Below are 16436 nucleotides of genomic sequence, written 5' to 3' on the forward strand. Positions count from 1 at the left end.
TATCGGATAGGAAATGGCCACAAATTTCTCTACAGCTACTGATAAGCTCTCAGGGGGATACAGTAGGTCACCTGAATATGTATTTGCACTACTTACCATTGTTGTTTTTGTCTATTAATGAACTAGTTTATACTAGCATTTCATTCTTCCCGGTAAATGTCAGAAAGGGAACTTTTCTGTTAGATCTCTTAAGTTTCCTAAATTTAAAATGACTGCTGGCTCCACTGTGAAGGAATGCTATACTGAATACATCCAAAATTATCCTGCTATAAAACCTAACATCTTTGAAATTCCATATATATGGCTCATTTGAACTTTCTCCTCTGGAATTACCGTGTTCCAGATCAGGAGAAAGGTCATCTTTAGCCCAGAATTAGAGAATAAAGGGACACTGTTCCTGGATCGCAAATATATGAGAAAGCACATTTCAGTGGGATGGATATACCAGTTTAAATGTTTAGCAGTGGACTGTTATACAGCAACCACTTCACCAGTATGTTTTCTTAAAAAGTTGGGTGTTAGGAAACCATGTGACTGGGAAAGTTTAACTACTGCATCCAGTAGTTAGACCAGGGGTTGGCAACCTCTGGCACGTGGCTCGCCAGGGTAAGCACCCTGGCGGGCCAGGCCAGTTTATTTACCTGCTGACGCGGCAGGTTCGGCCGATCGTGGCCCCCACTGGTCATGGTTTGCTGTCCCAGGCAAATAGGGGCGGTGGGAAGCACATCCGTCGCCTGGGAGGGTGAACAGCGGCCAGTGGGGGCCACGATCGGCCGAACCTGCCATGTCAGCAGGTAAATAAACTGGCCTGGCCCGCCAGGGTGCTTAACCTGGCGAGCCACGTGCCAGAGGTTGCCGACCCCTGAGTTAGAGCAATGGTTCTCAAACTTTTGCATCAGTGACTCCTTTCACACAAAAAGCAACAGAGGGTCCTGTGGCACCTTTTAAGACTAACAGAAGTATTGGAGCATAAGCTGTCGTGGGTAAGAACCTCACTTATTCAGACTCCTTTCACACAGCAAGCCTCTGAGTGCGACTCCCCCACCATCCACTCTGTACATTTTTTGTAGACTGCCCACAATCTTTTGCACACAATCATTTGTGCAGTCAAACCTTTGAGTCTTTGAATGCAAAAAGTGTGTGTTTCTTTAATAAGACAAAATGAAGACTGGCGATCAGGCACCATGAGAGCTATCAGGGCTGTTCCTTCAAGTAAGTCAGGACTTGATGGTCCTTGTAAGAGTGCCAACAGTGTAGCTTTGCCCAACTGAGGAAGAGTTCAGAGAATAGCCTGCAGTGTCCTGGAAGAATTTACAAAAAGAAATTAAAAGGGGAGAAATGTCAACTACAGAATGGAGACTCTGAGTCAGATTCTAATCTTTGTTGCACCACTGTAAACCAGGTGTAACTACACCCAACTTCAGTAGTTTCTCTGGATTTGTACCAATGTAACAAAGATCAGAATTTAGCACTCTGCTCATAGTCCAATGGCTCGAATCCCAGATTGCAAATCAGGATATATTGGTTCTATTCCCAGCTCTGTGATTGACTTGCTATATGAGCTTGCACGAGTCACTTAACCTCTTGGTTTCTTCATCTGTAAAATAGAATAGGGCTACTTACTCCCTCATGGAAAGCACAGATGGATGTACTAAGTACTGTTTTATTTTTTTATTAAGAAAATTATTTTGAATACATTATAGTATTCTGAAGTGAAAAGGAGTTTTGCCCATAACTGAAAGCTGGATTCAGGAGACAATCCTGCTTCCACTGAAATTAAAGTCAGATTTCTAAAGATATTTAGATTTTGAAAATGCAGCTTTCAAAAGCCCTTAGGTGCTCACTCCTATTGATTTCAATGAGAGTTAGGCACTTTAAATGCTTCTGAAAATCTCACTATGTGCCTCACTAGGTGCCCAAATACCTTAGAAAATCTGGGCCGCAGGGCCAAAACTCCAATCGGTATAAATGAGTCCAAGTCTTGACTGAAGCAGGGTCCCAAAAAGTAGCAGCTGAATTCAAATACAGTAGCAGCTGAATTCAAAACCATCCAAAGCACATATTATAGAAAGACCTGGACAGCAGAGAAACTGATTATTAAGAAAAGAGAGTGAGTGAGTGTGTGTGTGTGTGTGTGTGTGTGTGTGTGTGTGTGTGTGTGTGTGTGTGTGAGAGAGAGAGAGAAAGAGAGAGAGAGAAACTAAGCCACATTTAATTCACTTTGTGCATATAATAATCAATATCATAAGCTACTGACAGGAGCTTTAAAGGTAATAGAACAATGTAGATGTGAAACAGTTTTGTGCAGTTCAAAATGTATTCGTGTTTCGGTTGTTGCGGGTTAGAACAATCTGGTTTGACATTACCCTTTCCATATTGGATAGGTTAGGTGAATCAGTTTTTTGTTGATGTTCAAAGAATCTAAAAATTCCAGATCTTCTTCCCTCAGATTAAAATCAAAAACCTGTGTTTGGGGGAAATAATACAATGATTAGAGTAAAGCAGGTAAAGATAGATTGTTTACTATAAATACGCTCTCAAATAGTAAAATCAGGTTTTATTCTATTGTTAAATAACATAATAATATTAATCATGATGAACTTATTTAATGTGTATATGGGCGTCATAAGAGCCCTGGGGGTTTAGATTATAATTTAGCATTAATTAAACTGACTTCTATTTCAAAGTGATATTGAAAAACATATTTCACTTATTTGTTGCAAAGCCTGAATTAGTGTTTTGTGTTTCCATATAATAGAATTTATTTTTGTGAACTAGACCAGTAAAAATGGGTGAAATCAGGAGCAGCTTAATTCCAAAACAGTAAGAATTAATAGGTGTTAGCACCTTAGTGTCTGAATGACAAGTACAGCACTGAGTTTATTAATGCCACTGCAATAGACAAAGAAAGAAAAAAAGAGAAAGTCAGCAGCAGGAAATGAAAATAGGATTGAAAGGAGTTCAGTAAGTGACTTGAAATACTTTTACCAGAAGTCATTGCATCCAAAGTCCTAAGAAACTTTACTATATCCCATCACTATGTATCTTTTTATGCACTTATTAAAATATAGCAGAAGTGCCCTAGTGGTGCAATTGGATAACATAATTGTACTACATTTTTGTAAATAAGATATTCTCAAACTCACTTTTACTCCAATGATGCAAATCAGTCAAGCAAAATTCTACTGTTAGCTTTCTGTCCCACCAGCAAAAGCTGACATTACTGGACAGAGCATCAGAGCTAAACACTGAAGTCTAAAGGGCAAGAATATAGTCTTAATTGAAATATCTGCCACTAACTGGAACCTCATTTATGTGTAATCCTGAAAGAAACTGAGCCAGAAGATAATTCCCTAGACAGAATGGATTGTGATAATCATTTTCCAGATAAATCAAAGGTGTGTATAGCTGGTACACCAGTATTTTATGATAATCATGCTACACTGGACATTTCAGATGATTAAACAAAAACATTTACTGTGCCATTAATATAAGGTCTCTATTAAAATAGCCTACTCTTTCTATGCCAAGAAAGTCAATGTAAGCCACAGTACGGGCGGGGGGGAGAAGAGGAGATGGGGACAGGACAGCTAACCATTTATGGAACTATCATACAGTTGATATAAAGCCTTCTTTAGTAGTTCTGCTTCTGAATTGCTCTCAGCCAGCCTTGACAAAAAGTACATCAAAGATGCCCCTGCAAAGGGCTGGCTGTACAGGCTGAGCAAGAGGGCCACTGATGGCAACATTTAAAAGCAGCAAAACTTTGTGGAGTTCTTTGCATGGGTGACTGATATCTGGTACAAGTGGCCCTCTGGGCATTTGCTTAGGGCAGTAGATCTCCTAATGCTGGCCCTGTTCAGTTCACACTTAGCAGAGATCATTTGATGTTATCACTAGTGGATATGTGTTAAACAACCACTGGGTGGGGGATGTAGTAGTATTAAGACTGAGCCAAATTAATCTGAGGGTCTATGTTGGCTTTTATTTCGGTGGATGCTGAAGGTACTCAGAATCCTGGATGTTTGAGCTCTTAACCCTCAAGTCCTGGTCCCCTTGCAAGTCATCAGAGTTGTTCTTTAATTGCTTGGCAGTAGTTGTAATTATTCCTGTTTGGTGATGAGGATGGATAAGTGTCTGCTGAATAAAGATGGCAAGTAAAGTCATGTTTATGTCATAACTATCACATGAGCTCATTACAGGGAATACAATTCAAATGTCCCTTCAGAGGCATCGCATTCTCAAGAAATGTGTGCATGTTCAAGTCTACCAAACAGTATCACAAAGTATTACCACTAGGTTGACACATCTTTACTTCTGTTGGGTACATTGAAGTCAGGGACCTATTTCTCAGATCTTCAAAGCACTAGGAAGAGATTTAACCACTTTGTCTCCAATTTTGTCAGCAAGAGCAGTGTCCTTCTAGTATAGTGCTTTGAAAGAGTGGTGTTAATGTTATCAGCTTTACTGTCAAAGTAAAGCAACTACCTTTAAAAGGAAAGGAGATGATGTTTACCACAGTGCACAAGGATGGCAATATATATTTCTGACTTCTTGACAATGAGGGCTTTTGAACTTATAATTATGACAGCCTGTTTATTACATGTTGTTCAGAAAAGCAATACAGCTATCTTTAAGTTTAGATTGTGGGGAGAGATGTTATAGAATCTCTGATTTTACACAATCACTGCTGCAGCTTGGTCAGAGATGACTTATGTCTGCACTTTACATAACGACCACTGGTATTTCTCAACTAAAGGGTCTGAGATGCCTTTAATCCACATAGCAAAAAGCTTCCAAGAAAATAGACAAGCATAAAAAGAAAAGGTTAAAAAAAGCCACTCTCAATAGATCAGACAGGAAGCTACTTGACTGGGCAGCTACCTCGCCCTTCCCCTTCAATTTTTCTCCTTTCCTTATTTATTGTTTCAAATTAGTTTCCATTCCCTTAGTGATCAGCATGTTCTAGCAAAGATGGTTGATTAGACTTACATATGCAGTACTTGATTCATCAGTATTTCAAAGCAGGTGCTACTTAACCCCAATTAAAGGGGCTGCTCTAATAGCTTAGTGTGTTAATAATATTGGATAACAAGTGCTGCCCTCCTCTTTATTCCAGCTCCTGTTGGCATGGCTGGAGACTACAGTGATCATGTGCAATAATTTTCTAAGCCTTAATGGATGTCTGTATAAAGGTGAAAGAATTTACCCTTTGGAGACAGTCGATCTTACTGCATCCCTTCCAATCTTTTTGTGTATTTCAGTCATTTTATCAAAGAAGCACACCAAGATTCTGAATATGTGTGTGCATATACATTCATTTTGAGAAAATCTGCAAAAGCATCCTCTACCACTGCCCTCTTGGGCATTGTAATAAGAGGAAACATGAAATAGAGTTGGCTTTCAGTTTTCATACCTTTGGGTGCTGATTGTTTTCTTGGTAACTGAGTCGGTGTACATCTGCTAGTAGCACAAAACACAGCTGCTCATATATTGAAAGCAATGCCAAGTGATGCCTTTAAACTAACAGACAGCTCATTTGCCCTCTTTTCCTTCCCCACTATTTCTGATTAGTTGGACAATACTTTAAAGAAATAAGAACACTGTAAGTATATTAGGAAATTGGTATAAATACATCTATACAGAGTTCTGATTCAAGAAAGGCTGAAAGCAGCCCAGAAAATGACAAGAGTTACCTTTTTAAACAGCATTAAGTTAGTTGTAAAGTCAAAAATGTAAAATATGAAACCAATAAGCCCAATTCTTTCATGGTCCAACATGACTGAAAGAGACAAAGAGAATTTGTCCCAATGCTCTTAAATTAAACTAATTATTTTAGTATTAAGCTTGAGAAAACAGTTCACAAGGGAAAGAAAGCTAAAGTGGTAACATGCATTATATTCCCAGAAGCCAGGAGATAACAGGATTCCATTCTTATGATACTGGGGGAATTAATGCTTCCGAAAGGAAACAATGGGTGGCGATTAGTGATGGCACAACGTGCAAAACTGCATATCACATCAGCCTGCAAGGAAGATAACATGTCAACTTTGTAACAGCATTATGAAACCTACATTAGCTTAAAGTACTGTGCGCTTGACTTTAAAACAATCCTTTTCAGCACCAAGCAAAAAAAAAACAAAAAAATCCTTATATCCTGGACAACCAGGTGTAAGGGTAGTTAGAGAAATAAGAATTACGAAGTAAAACAGTTACTTTCAGTAATTGTTCCTTAAAAGGAAGCAGACTAGCAATGAGCATTTCATAGACATACTATTTCTATCAGGTAATTGACACCCAAGCCTTGTGAACATGTTCCTTGCAAGCAAAAAGAGATTTCATTATGTACATAAACCAGCCTTTAAATTTAGAAGGCATGGTTTTGTCGTCAGCTTGTATTAAATTCTATTCAAGCCACTCAGTAGAAATAAAATGTCTAGTGACTAGTTCAGCTGATTAAAGGGGCATACCCTTGATATCTAGTCCATTTAAAAAAATCAATTAAAAGTAGTTTCAAGTACTACACCTGAGATCACCCCTCCTCACCCTCTTCAATGTATGGGGGTATAAAAAAACTTTCTGTTCCTTTCAGCTGTGATAAGACCCACTCAAACAGAACTGACTAATTGTATCCCTACAGGGAAAACAGTGAGACTGTCACAAAATGTATTTCGGTTCACAAAGTAAATATATTGGAAAAACAGAGAAATAATCCCCCCTCTAACTCTTTCAGGGTTAGTAATTTTAATTGTAGCTGTTACTTGCCCTGTCCTATGATGTGTCCCCATGTTTGGGGAACTTCTTTCCATTACCCACCTAACCATTTGGGTATCACTATTGGAGTCAGGGAGAGAGCTGATGGTGGACTCTCTTATTTGACCTCAGATTTGAGCAGAAGTAGATGCTATGTCAGGTGTTCAGTAGCCTCAGCAAAGTGAATAGTGAGCTACAGCAAGGAAGCAGGAAGGAAGCTTGCCTCTGAAGTGATCACTGCAGCTTGTAGTGGCCAGGAGGGGACACTACAATGAAATCATGGCTTAGTTCTAGCTGCTCAGAACAGTGAGACAAACCACTGGGAATGAGAGCAGAAAATGTGGTCCTGTTCTGGCCTAACTAGAACTGTTGACCAGTAAGCTCCCTCAGTCCTTATTCTGACAAACTCCATCAATGGGAGTTTTGCTGGATTAATGTAACTAAGCAAAGGCTTCTATATCTGGCACATTTTTTCCCCTATGCATCACTATCCTTGAAAAAAGAGGCAATATTTTGGCATGATGCTTGTTTGTTCAAAGTAAGTACTGGTAAAACTCCAAACTATTTCCTGTAGTTTCTGAAATATTCCCCAGTGACAATAAGCAGAGCCTTGCAGTAGAAGGCTATTGGTTCACTTGGGTGGTTCTCTTATGTCTCACAATGCATATGAGGCCCAATAAATGCATTAACAGCTTATTAGTGCACAATATGCTTTGTTTTATTGCTTAATTTGAATACTGTTTAATGAATTCCATTATACTACCTTATTGTTCTGCAAAATGACTTTTCAGTTGATGCTCACTGGCAGAAATATTTATTTGTGCGTTCTTGCGGAGAGCTCTCCCATGCTCACTTTGCCACTAAATTCATGCCTGTCCTCCTTAGAAGATGACTAACGGGCCCAAATTTAAAAAAAATGGCTTCTCATTTTGGATGTCTAAATGTTATGTGCATAGAGCCTACTTTACAGATCTCAGTAACTCTGAAAATCAGGCTCCTAGCCATCTAAAGTTGGGCATCCAGAAACTGTGGCAGCCAAAATTACAGACCACTTTTGAAAAGTTGGCCTTTAATCTTAGTTAGGAAGGATCAAAATCTTTCTTACACCCGTACAGCTCTGTGTTCTAAGTGAGGGCAGCATTTGGCCTACTAAGTCTTTCCTTTAAAATTTTGGTAAATGATATTGTAATTTAGGAGATAGGCCTAGGCATATTTTTCTTTTGAATGTTGGCAGAACTAGCCAATAGTTCTGAAGGAGCTATTACCAAGAAGAAAACTTTGTCTATATTTTAATTAGCTGTGTAGAAACTAAACTTCAAGGGCAAACAACAATACATGGCAGAACACATGGTTTGCTATAAGTTGGTTCTTGATAAAAACCAAGGAGCTTTGTTTCATGATATAACTAAAACTGAACGGCAGTGGGAAAACTGCCTCAGGAAGTCCAAACACAATATAAATCATAGTCAGATTTTCCATACCTTTCTAGATACAGGAACTCCTAAAATATCAGACCAACATGATTACATGCTGAATGCTCTGTTGATAAGAGCTTGCAAATATATTTCCCAAAATATATCTGTAAACGGTATGTACACATTTTTTGCAAAAAAATAAAAGGAACAGTATGTGCTGTGAATGAGATTTCCTGAATGACCGCACCAAAGAGAAAATTAAACTAATTCTTGCTGCACAAAACACTCATCACTGCAATATGAATAAGAAAAGAGAAATTATGCAGATGTTAGATCTGTCCTGTTTCTGCTAAGTGGATTAGCTGGTTACAAACAAGCAAAACAAACTCCTGTGTCAAATTTCAGTTACTAAAAAAAGCAAAGGAAAGAAATAGACATATGGATTTTGGCTGTTGAGTGATAATGATTGTGGCTGTGCTTTAAATATTATGGGCCAAATCTGGACCCTGTGTTATAAGGTATCCTGATCTCTTGCTCCCACACACACAGCTCTGCACCAACCTGATTGACCCTAAGGATGTTCAAGCCTGTGAGCTATAGAGAATTGGCTCAAGGGGTATGAAAATAAGGTGATGTGATGTACCTTTTGTGTAATGGCTGGAGAGTGTGTGTGTACATTTTTTATTTAATTTCATTATGAGTTTAATCTTTCTTGCCATATGCACACAAATAAAACTACTGAATGGACACTTACATGAATAAGGACAGCAGGATCAAACCCTATATTTGCAATGGTGTCAATATGTATATCCCTATTTCCAATATGAATCTATGCCTGGCATTGGTGATTCCTTCAATGCTCTCCCTCACATGACTAAAATTCCCACAGTAGATCTGCCTCAGAAGTAGTTTAACTTGTACATTTTTTGTTCTGTGTTTCAGTTTTCTAATTCTGTTTCCACATTACTTCTTAGATTGTCAATTCTCTGGGGCTGGGGACTGTCTTTTTTGTTGTGTGTTAGCCCGGTGAGGCCCTGGTCCATGACTGGCGCTCCTGGGCACTACTGCAATAATAAAGAAGAATACAGCTTGGCTTTTTAACTCTCCCCCAGCATTCTCTCCTTCACACTTCTAACCATCTGCCTAACAAGTCACCTGACAAGTCATTTTGCACTGAATCATGTGTTTCTATTAATACCACTTTCCTTTCATTTCATAGCTTAATATTTTCTGTATAAATGGTCCGGTTCAAAGCCTAATGAAATCAGTGGGAGGCTTTCCATGGACTTTAGATCAGTCCCAAAGAGCACAAAACACTAAGTACAATATAAACTGTATGCAATTTACCAATAGAGCAATATTTTAGACTGAAATTTTTCACATTTGTTTGAGAATATTATCGTAAGAAACTGTACCTTTTATATGTTACAGATTTTAAATCAGTTATAATTACTGATAGCCATCAAGTTAACAATTACATTCTACTATGAAACTGTACAAATTTAAATCAAAGTGTGTGGATGGCTGATCACGGACACAAGAAAAAAAGCTCAAACCTTGCAATTTACACAATAGAGCTTGGGTCCCAGGAAACATGCCGCCCCTCATGCATTCCATTTATAATTGCAACATCATCTTCTGCTAGTATAAAATCAAATACCTATGGGAATGCATATGTGGTTAATGTGATGGATACAGAGACAAAGCTGGACACTTCCCATTATTTAAACCCAGATTTCATTTTGTAGCAGGCTTTTATACTTCCTCTGCCCTCAAAATGATTCCTTTTCTGTTGCACAGGAATAGAACTCTAGTAAAGTGGGGTTGAGAAGCTTCCTTAGGCCCTTTCCCCTTTATTGTGACTGTTATTTACATTTAAACTTAGCTACACTATTCCCCAGAAGGGGCAGGAAGATAATAAAAAGATAACATGAAAGCTGCTTGTGACAGCCATCTATATGGCCATCAGGAAAGATATGTGAATAACCTGATTGCTATCCCTCTGCAAACCTAAGCTCATCACTTCTCTGTCACATACAGACACTAGGTCCAGGGAGTCACAGCACCTCACCACAGAGAGTCCCTAAAAAGTATTGGTGCTTTAGTCAAGTCAGCAAACCAAAAGATTTACACGGATTCCGAAGTACGTATATCCCTTCAGTACTCTTGGGGAGGAAGACACACATTGTGATCTATTAGCAAAGTGCGTCATCACTTCAGAGCTGGACTTCCCCTATGGCCCACTCAGTGCTCACCAGAGCTCCCTCTCACTCCACACAAAGACGCAGTGCAGTGAGCTGCTGCCAGGCAAACTCCTCCCTCATCCTGCAATCTCTGGCTGCTGGAATGATCCCTTATAGCCATAAACTCAGTCCTCGGCCTACTTAAACCTAAACAGGGGACACACCCTAGGACTGAAGATATGTACTGCTGGCCTAAGGCTATCTTTGCTTCCTTCCCACCCCACTGTGCAGAACGCGGATCAGTCATGGTAAGGGGGGCCTGGGCCAAAATGCGGAGTGAAGGAAGAAACAAAAAAAAAATAAGAAAAACAAAAGCAAGACAGATGTAGTAAATTACATTTAAAAATTACTTAATAGAAAGTTAAATGTCAAAATGTGACAAAGTGGTGCATGTTACTAATTTATACGTACACATACCCAGTGTTGTGACTGAAGGGCAATTGATTCCCTTGCTCTGGTAAAGTTCATCCTCTTTTCTGCTAACCAGTCTCTGCCAGAGAGATCTTTAGAAGCAAGGCTAAAATTTATTTCTGAAAACACATTTCTAGCTTTTGTAAAGCACCAGCACATTATTAAAAATGGTTCCTGGGGGAGGATAGATGGAAGGACTTCAGCCCACAATTTACTTGTTGGAACATTGACATTAAGGAAAAGGAAGAATCCAATTACAAGACATAATTCTGTATAAAACAAACACTGGATGTCACAAGCTGAGATGATGTCAGTCCCCCTTTGGTTCCAACACCACCTGCTCTGTGCTGGGACCTCCTGTGGTTCTGGGGTGAGGTGGCTGGGTGGGTGGGAGGGAGGGAGGGAGGCAGCTATGCCAGCTCTGCAGCTTCCACAAACACGGCTTCCTGAACCTGGGATATCCCTAAGACAGCCTTTGCAACCCCCTTTGCACTGGTCAAAGGTGGGTCTCAGTACTACAGTGAGTATCCTCCCACTGTCTTCCTATGTGCCTAGCACAATGGTGCACTGATCCTGGTTGGAGCTTCTGGATGCTACCATAATCCTAATATTAAATACAAATGAATAATAATAATGAAAACAAAACTCAAAACTTTATTGTTATTCCTTGATCAAATTGTTTAGATGCAGTAGGTCATTAGACAGTGTGTTTTATACATAATTATGTCTTCCAATTGATTTCTTACATTTGTGCACATCAGAGAGCTGATTTTCCCACTGTCTTACAACAATTTTATGTTGCAGTACTTGAACTGATTTGAATGGAATTGCACTGGCATAAAATTGGTATAGCACAGTGGAGAGTCAGACCCAAAACACTGTATCTAAAATAATTTGGGCATTAGTCATATGAAGCCAGTAAACCAGATCTTACCTCACAGTTTTCCTGTATCCTTTCTATTTTTGTAGATTTTGGAATAGTGACAATCCCATTCTGAAAAATGTAATAATTTTCATAATTAAAAATAAGAGTTATTTAAAACAAAAACAGAATCAATTTTCAAAATATCTCTTAGAGCAATAGTTTAACCTACGTTTCCTTCTGAGACTTTGATTCTACTCTTCAAATTCACTGGAATTTCTGTGCAGCACTATTTATAATCACAGTTACATACACTATATACAATTCTAACACACTTTACATGGTTTTCCGTTCAGTATCAAACATTAATTCATATTCACTGGTTAGTGCTATATGTTGAGAGAAAGGAAAAGAACGATGAAACTCACTGACTGTAGCATTTATATTGGAAAAATAACTCTTTTCATTTGTATTTCCTTTTACTTTGCTAAAACCAAAGATTATTTCAATGGTAAAGATACTGTCATGTACAGACTAGTATATTCCCACTACCCAGTAAAAGCACTTAGTTCATGGGACGATAGCAGCAGCAGATCAGATGTAAAATCACAATTTTCTGTATATGTTTTGGTTTGATGCACAACAAATATATTATCTGAACAGAACTATTCCTTTACATTTACCTCTTTAAATAGACACCATTATCTTGCTGCCCTCTCTTACCTGTATGCTCCAACGTATACAGATCTGTGCAGGGGTTTTGCCATATTTCTTTGCCAGCTGAATTATATTAGGATGAGTAAGAGCTTCACCTTTGGCTAATGGGCAGTAGCCTTCAAAAACAATGTTTCTACCTCTACAATAATCCACCAGCTCTTGGGGCCTTTGGAAAGGGTGATATTCAACCTTTGATAAGCAAGAGAAAATCTAAGTAAAAACTTTGATTAGAATGTAGTTAAACGACAGTTTTCTCTTTGATAGTAAAAATATGATTGACCTTTCTTTTTTTTTTTAAATATAATAGAACGACCATGAGTGGAACCACAGTACTGCTGTAAAATGTATATATAGCCTTCCATCATCTTTAGAAGACAGTAAGAGGGAATTAATGCACAAACATCAGTGGCTCTACATCAGTGGCTCTCAAACTTTTCTACTGGTGACCCCTTTCAAATAGCAAGCTTTCGAGTGCGACCCCCCCCCCTTATAAATTAAAAACACTTTTAAATATATTTAACACCATTATAAATGCTGGAGGCAAAGCGGGGTTTGAGGTGGAGGTTGACAGCTCACGACCCCCCATGTAATAACCTGGCGACCCCCTGAGGAGTCCTGACCCCCAGTTTGAGAACCCCTGCTCTACATTAACTTACACAGCAATTTTCCTGAATATATTAAGGCCCCTTTCCTTGTGATCATGCCATGTAAAATAGCTGCTTCTCCATGTGGCAACTGGAGTTGCACTCCTGTTCACCTGATATTGCACAGTATTCTTGAGGAGGCATACAAGTGGTAACACAGAAGGGAAAAGCCCCAGATCTATGCATATGTAGTGGTGACTTAAAGCCCCCTTTGCTTTCCCCCATTCCACCTCCTTGCCTCATTTCCACACATTTAATCCTCTTTTTAATGACACACAACTGAAGGGAGCATAGAAGTCTCTGATCAAAACAGAATACCTAGCACCAGGGCTTGGAATGTCAGAGTGAGTGCAATGAGCATTGAAATTGTTGGTGCATAGGAAAACCCTATATTATATGTTAATGGGGTGTCAGAGAGAGAAGGTGGTGGGTAACAAGGAGAAGTGCTCAGACTAGGTTTTCAGGGTGCCCAGGCTAGGGATGAAGGTCACAGATTGCCAATAACCCGTAACTGGCTGGTGGAGAGAGGAAGAGTAGTAAGTATCTGAGAGACAGTGGTATAAAGGAAGGGGAGGATGAAGGGTTAAGGAAAGAGAAGCCCTTGGATAAACAATCAAACATTTTGCTGCCCACCTAGCCAAACTGAATGTTTGAAGGTTCATCCCTATAAGGTTCATCTTTGAAAAGTCATGGATGATAGGAGAGATTCCAGAGGTCTGGAAAAGGACAATATAGTGCCCATCTATAAAAAGAGAAATAAAGACAATCCGAGGAATTACGACCAGCTTAACTTCACTACCTGGAAATATAATGGAGCAAACAATTAAGCAATCAATTTGCAAACACCTAGAGATAATAAGGTGATAAATAACAGTCAGCGTGGATTTGTCAAGAACAAATAATGTTAAATCAACCTAACAGCTTTCTTTGACAGGATAAAAAGTCTTGTGGATAACGGGGAAGCGGTAGATGTGGTATATCTGGACTTTAGTAAGGCTTCTGATACAGTCTCACATGACCTTCTCATAAACAAACTAGAGAAATACAACCTAGATGGAGCTACTATAAGGTGGGTGCATAACTGGTTGGAAAACCATTCCCAGACAGTAGTTATCAGTGGTTCACAGTCAAGCTGGAAGGGCACTGAGTGGGGCCCCACAGGGATCAGTTCTGGGTCTGGTTCTGTTCAACATCTTCATCAACGATTTAGATAATGGCACAGAGAGTACACTTATAAAGTCTGTGGACGACACCAAGCTGGGAGTGGTTGCAAGTGCTTTGGAGGACAGGATTAAAATTCAAAATGATCTGGACAAACGGTCTGAAGTAAATAGATGAAAGTCAATCACAACAAATGCAAAGTATTCCACTTAGGAAGGAACAATCAGTTGCACACATACAAAATGGGAAATGATTGACTAGGAAGGAGTATTGCAGAAAGGAATCTGGGGGTCCTGGTGGATCACAAGCTAAATATGAGTCAACAGTGTAACACTGTTGCAAAAAAAACAAACATCATTCTGGAATGTATTAGCAGGAGTGTTGTAAGCAAGACAAAAGACAGTTACTCACCTTTGTAACTGTTGTTCTTCGAGATGTGTTGCTCATATCCATTCCAATTAGATGTGTGCATGCCGTGTGCATGGCCATCGGAGAATTTTTACCCTAGCAACACCTGGTGGGTCGGCTGTGAAGCCCCCTGGAGTGGCACCTTCATGGCACTGGATATATACCCTGGCCGATCCAGCGTCCCCTCAGTTCCTTCTTGATGGCTACTCTGACAGAGGGGAAGGAGGGTGGATTTGGAATGAATATGAGCAACACATCTTGAAGAACAACAGTTACAAAGGTGAGTAATCGTCTTTTCTTCTTTGAGTGCTTGCTCATATCGATTCCAATTAGGTGACTCCCAACCCTTACCTAGGCTGTGGGGTCGGAGTGAAGTACCATGGATTGTAGGATCGCCCTACCAAATGCTGCATCGTCTCTGGCCTGTCTAACGATGGCATAGTGTGATGCAAACGTATGCACTGAAGACTAAGTAGCAGCTCTGCAGATCTCCTGGATTGGCACCAGGGCCAGGAAGGCTGCCGATGAGGCCTGAGCCCTTGTTGAGTGAGTGGTGAGATGGGGGTTCAGGACCCCGGTCAGATCATAGCAAGCATGAATACATGACGTGATCCAAGAAGAGATCCGCTGGGAGGAGACTGGAAGACCTTTCATCCGGTCTGCTACCACGATGAAGAACTGCGTCATTTTCCTGAACGGCTTCGTACGTTCAATGTAGAAGGCAAGAGCCCTACGAACATCGAGGGAGTGAAGCCATTGTTCCTGACTATTGGCATGAGGTTTTGGGTAGAAAACCAGGAGGAAGATGTCCTGGTTGATATGAAAAGTCGATACCGCCTAGGGAAGAAAGGCAGGGTGAGGTCGTAGCTGCACCTTATTCTTATGGAAGATCGTGTAAGTTGGTTCCGATGTAAGAGCCTTGAGCTCAGAGACACGCTTCGCCAAAGTGATAGCCATGAGGAAAGCTGTTTTCCAAGAGAGGTACAAGAAAGAACATGTGGCCAAGGGCTCAAACGGGGGTCTTCTAAGTCTGGAGAGGACCAGGTTAAGGTCCCACGTGGGTACAGGCTGTCATACCTGCGGATATAGACAGTCCAGGCCCTTGAGGAATCTACCAACCATGGGGTCGGCGAACACAGATCGGCCATTCACTCCCGAGTGGAAAGCTGAGCTGGCCGCCAGGAGAACTCTAATGGATGATATCGCCAGACCCTACTGTTTCACGTTCAGGAGATAGTCCAGAATGAGAGGCACAGACACTTGGAGGGGAAGTGTGTCGTGGTGAGAGCACCAGCATGAGAATCGCTTCCATTTAGCCATATACGTAGCCCGAGTGGAAGGTTTCCTGCTGCCCAACAGGATCTGTTATACCAAACGAGAACAGAGGAGTTCAGAGTGGCTCAGCCATGAAGCATCCACGCCATGAGGTGGAGGGACCGCAGGTCGGGGTGACGGAGGCGGCCTGATCCTGCGTGATCAGGTCCGGAAAGAGAGGCAGCGGAATCGGGGCGTGCACCAAGATCTCCAATAGCATGGTGTACCAATGCTGTCTGGGCCACGCCGGGGCGACCAGAATCAGTCGTGATCTGTCCCTGCGCGTCTTGAGCAGGACCTTGTTTACGAGGGGAAACGGTGAGAAGGCGTAGAACAATCAGCTCATCCATGGGAGTAGGAAAGCATCTGTGAGAGAGTCTGGGGAGTGACCTTGGAGGGAGTAAAACGCCTGGCATTTCCGATTGCTGCGTGAGGCAAACAGGTCGATCTGGGGAAACCCCCACTTTAGGAAGATGGAGTGGATGACATCCGGACGGAGTGACCACTT

The 16436-nt window shown here is 40.6% G+C and overlaps 1 protein-coding gene across 6 annotated transcripts in view; it reads right to left on the minus strand.

Moving 5' to 3' along the window:
• Positions 1-1014: 1014 nt before the first annotated feature.
• The window catches only part of LOC117881426 (uncharacterized oxidoreductase ZK1290.5-like), an 81124-nt gene continuing 65702 nt past the window's right edge, over positions 1015-16436 (minus strand). For 2 of the 6 annotated variants that reach the window (XM_034778683.1, XM_034778681.1), the window contains 4 exons: positions 12408-12590; positions 11757-11816; positions 9725-9828; positions 2216-2464 (listed from right to left, as the gene is read on the minus strand). In XM_034778683.1, coding sequence (XP_034634574.1) covers positions 9733-9828; positions 11757-11816; positions 12408-12590 — 339 coding nt within the window. In that variant the 3' untranslated portion in view covers positions 2216-2464; positions 9725-9732. The other 4 variants (XM_034778679.1, XR_004646784.1, XM_034778680.1 and 1 more) reach the window with 4 other exon arrangements.

Source organism: Trachemys scripta, chromosome 8 (assembly GCF_013100865.1).
Source record: "Trachemys scripta elegans isolate TJP31775 chromosome 8, CAS_Tse_1.0, whole genome shotgun sequence".
NCBI lineage: Eukaryota > Metazoa > Chordata > Testudines > Emydidae > Trachemys > Trachemys scripta.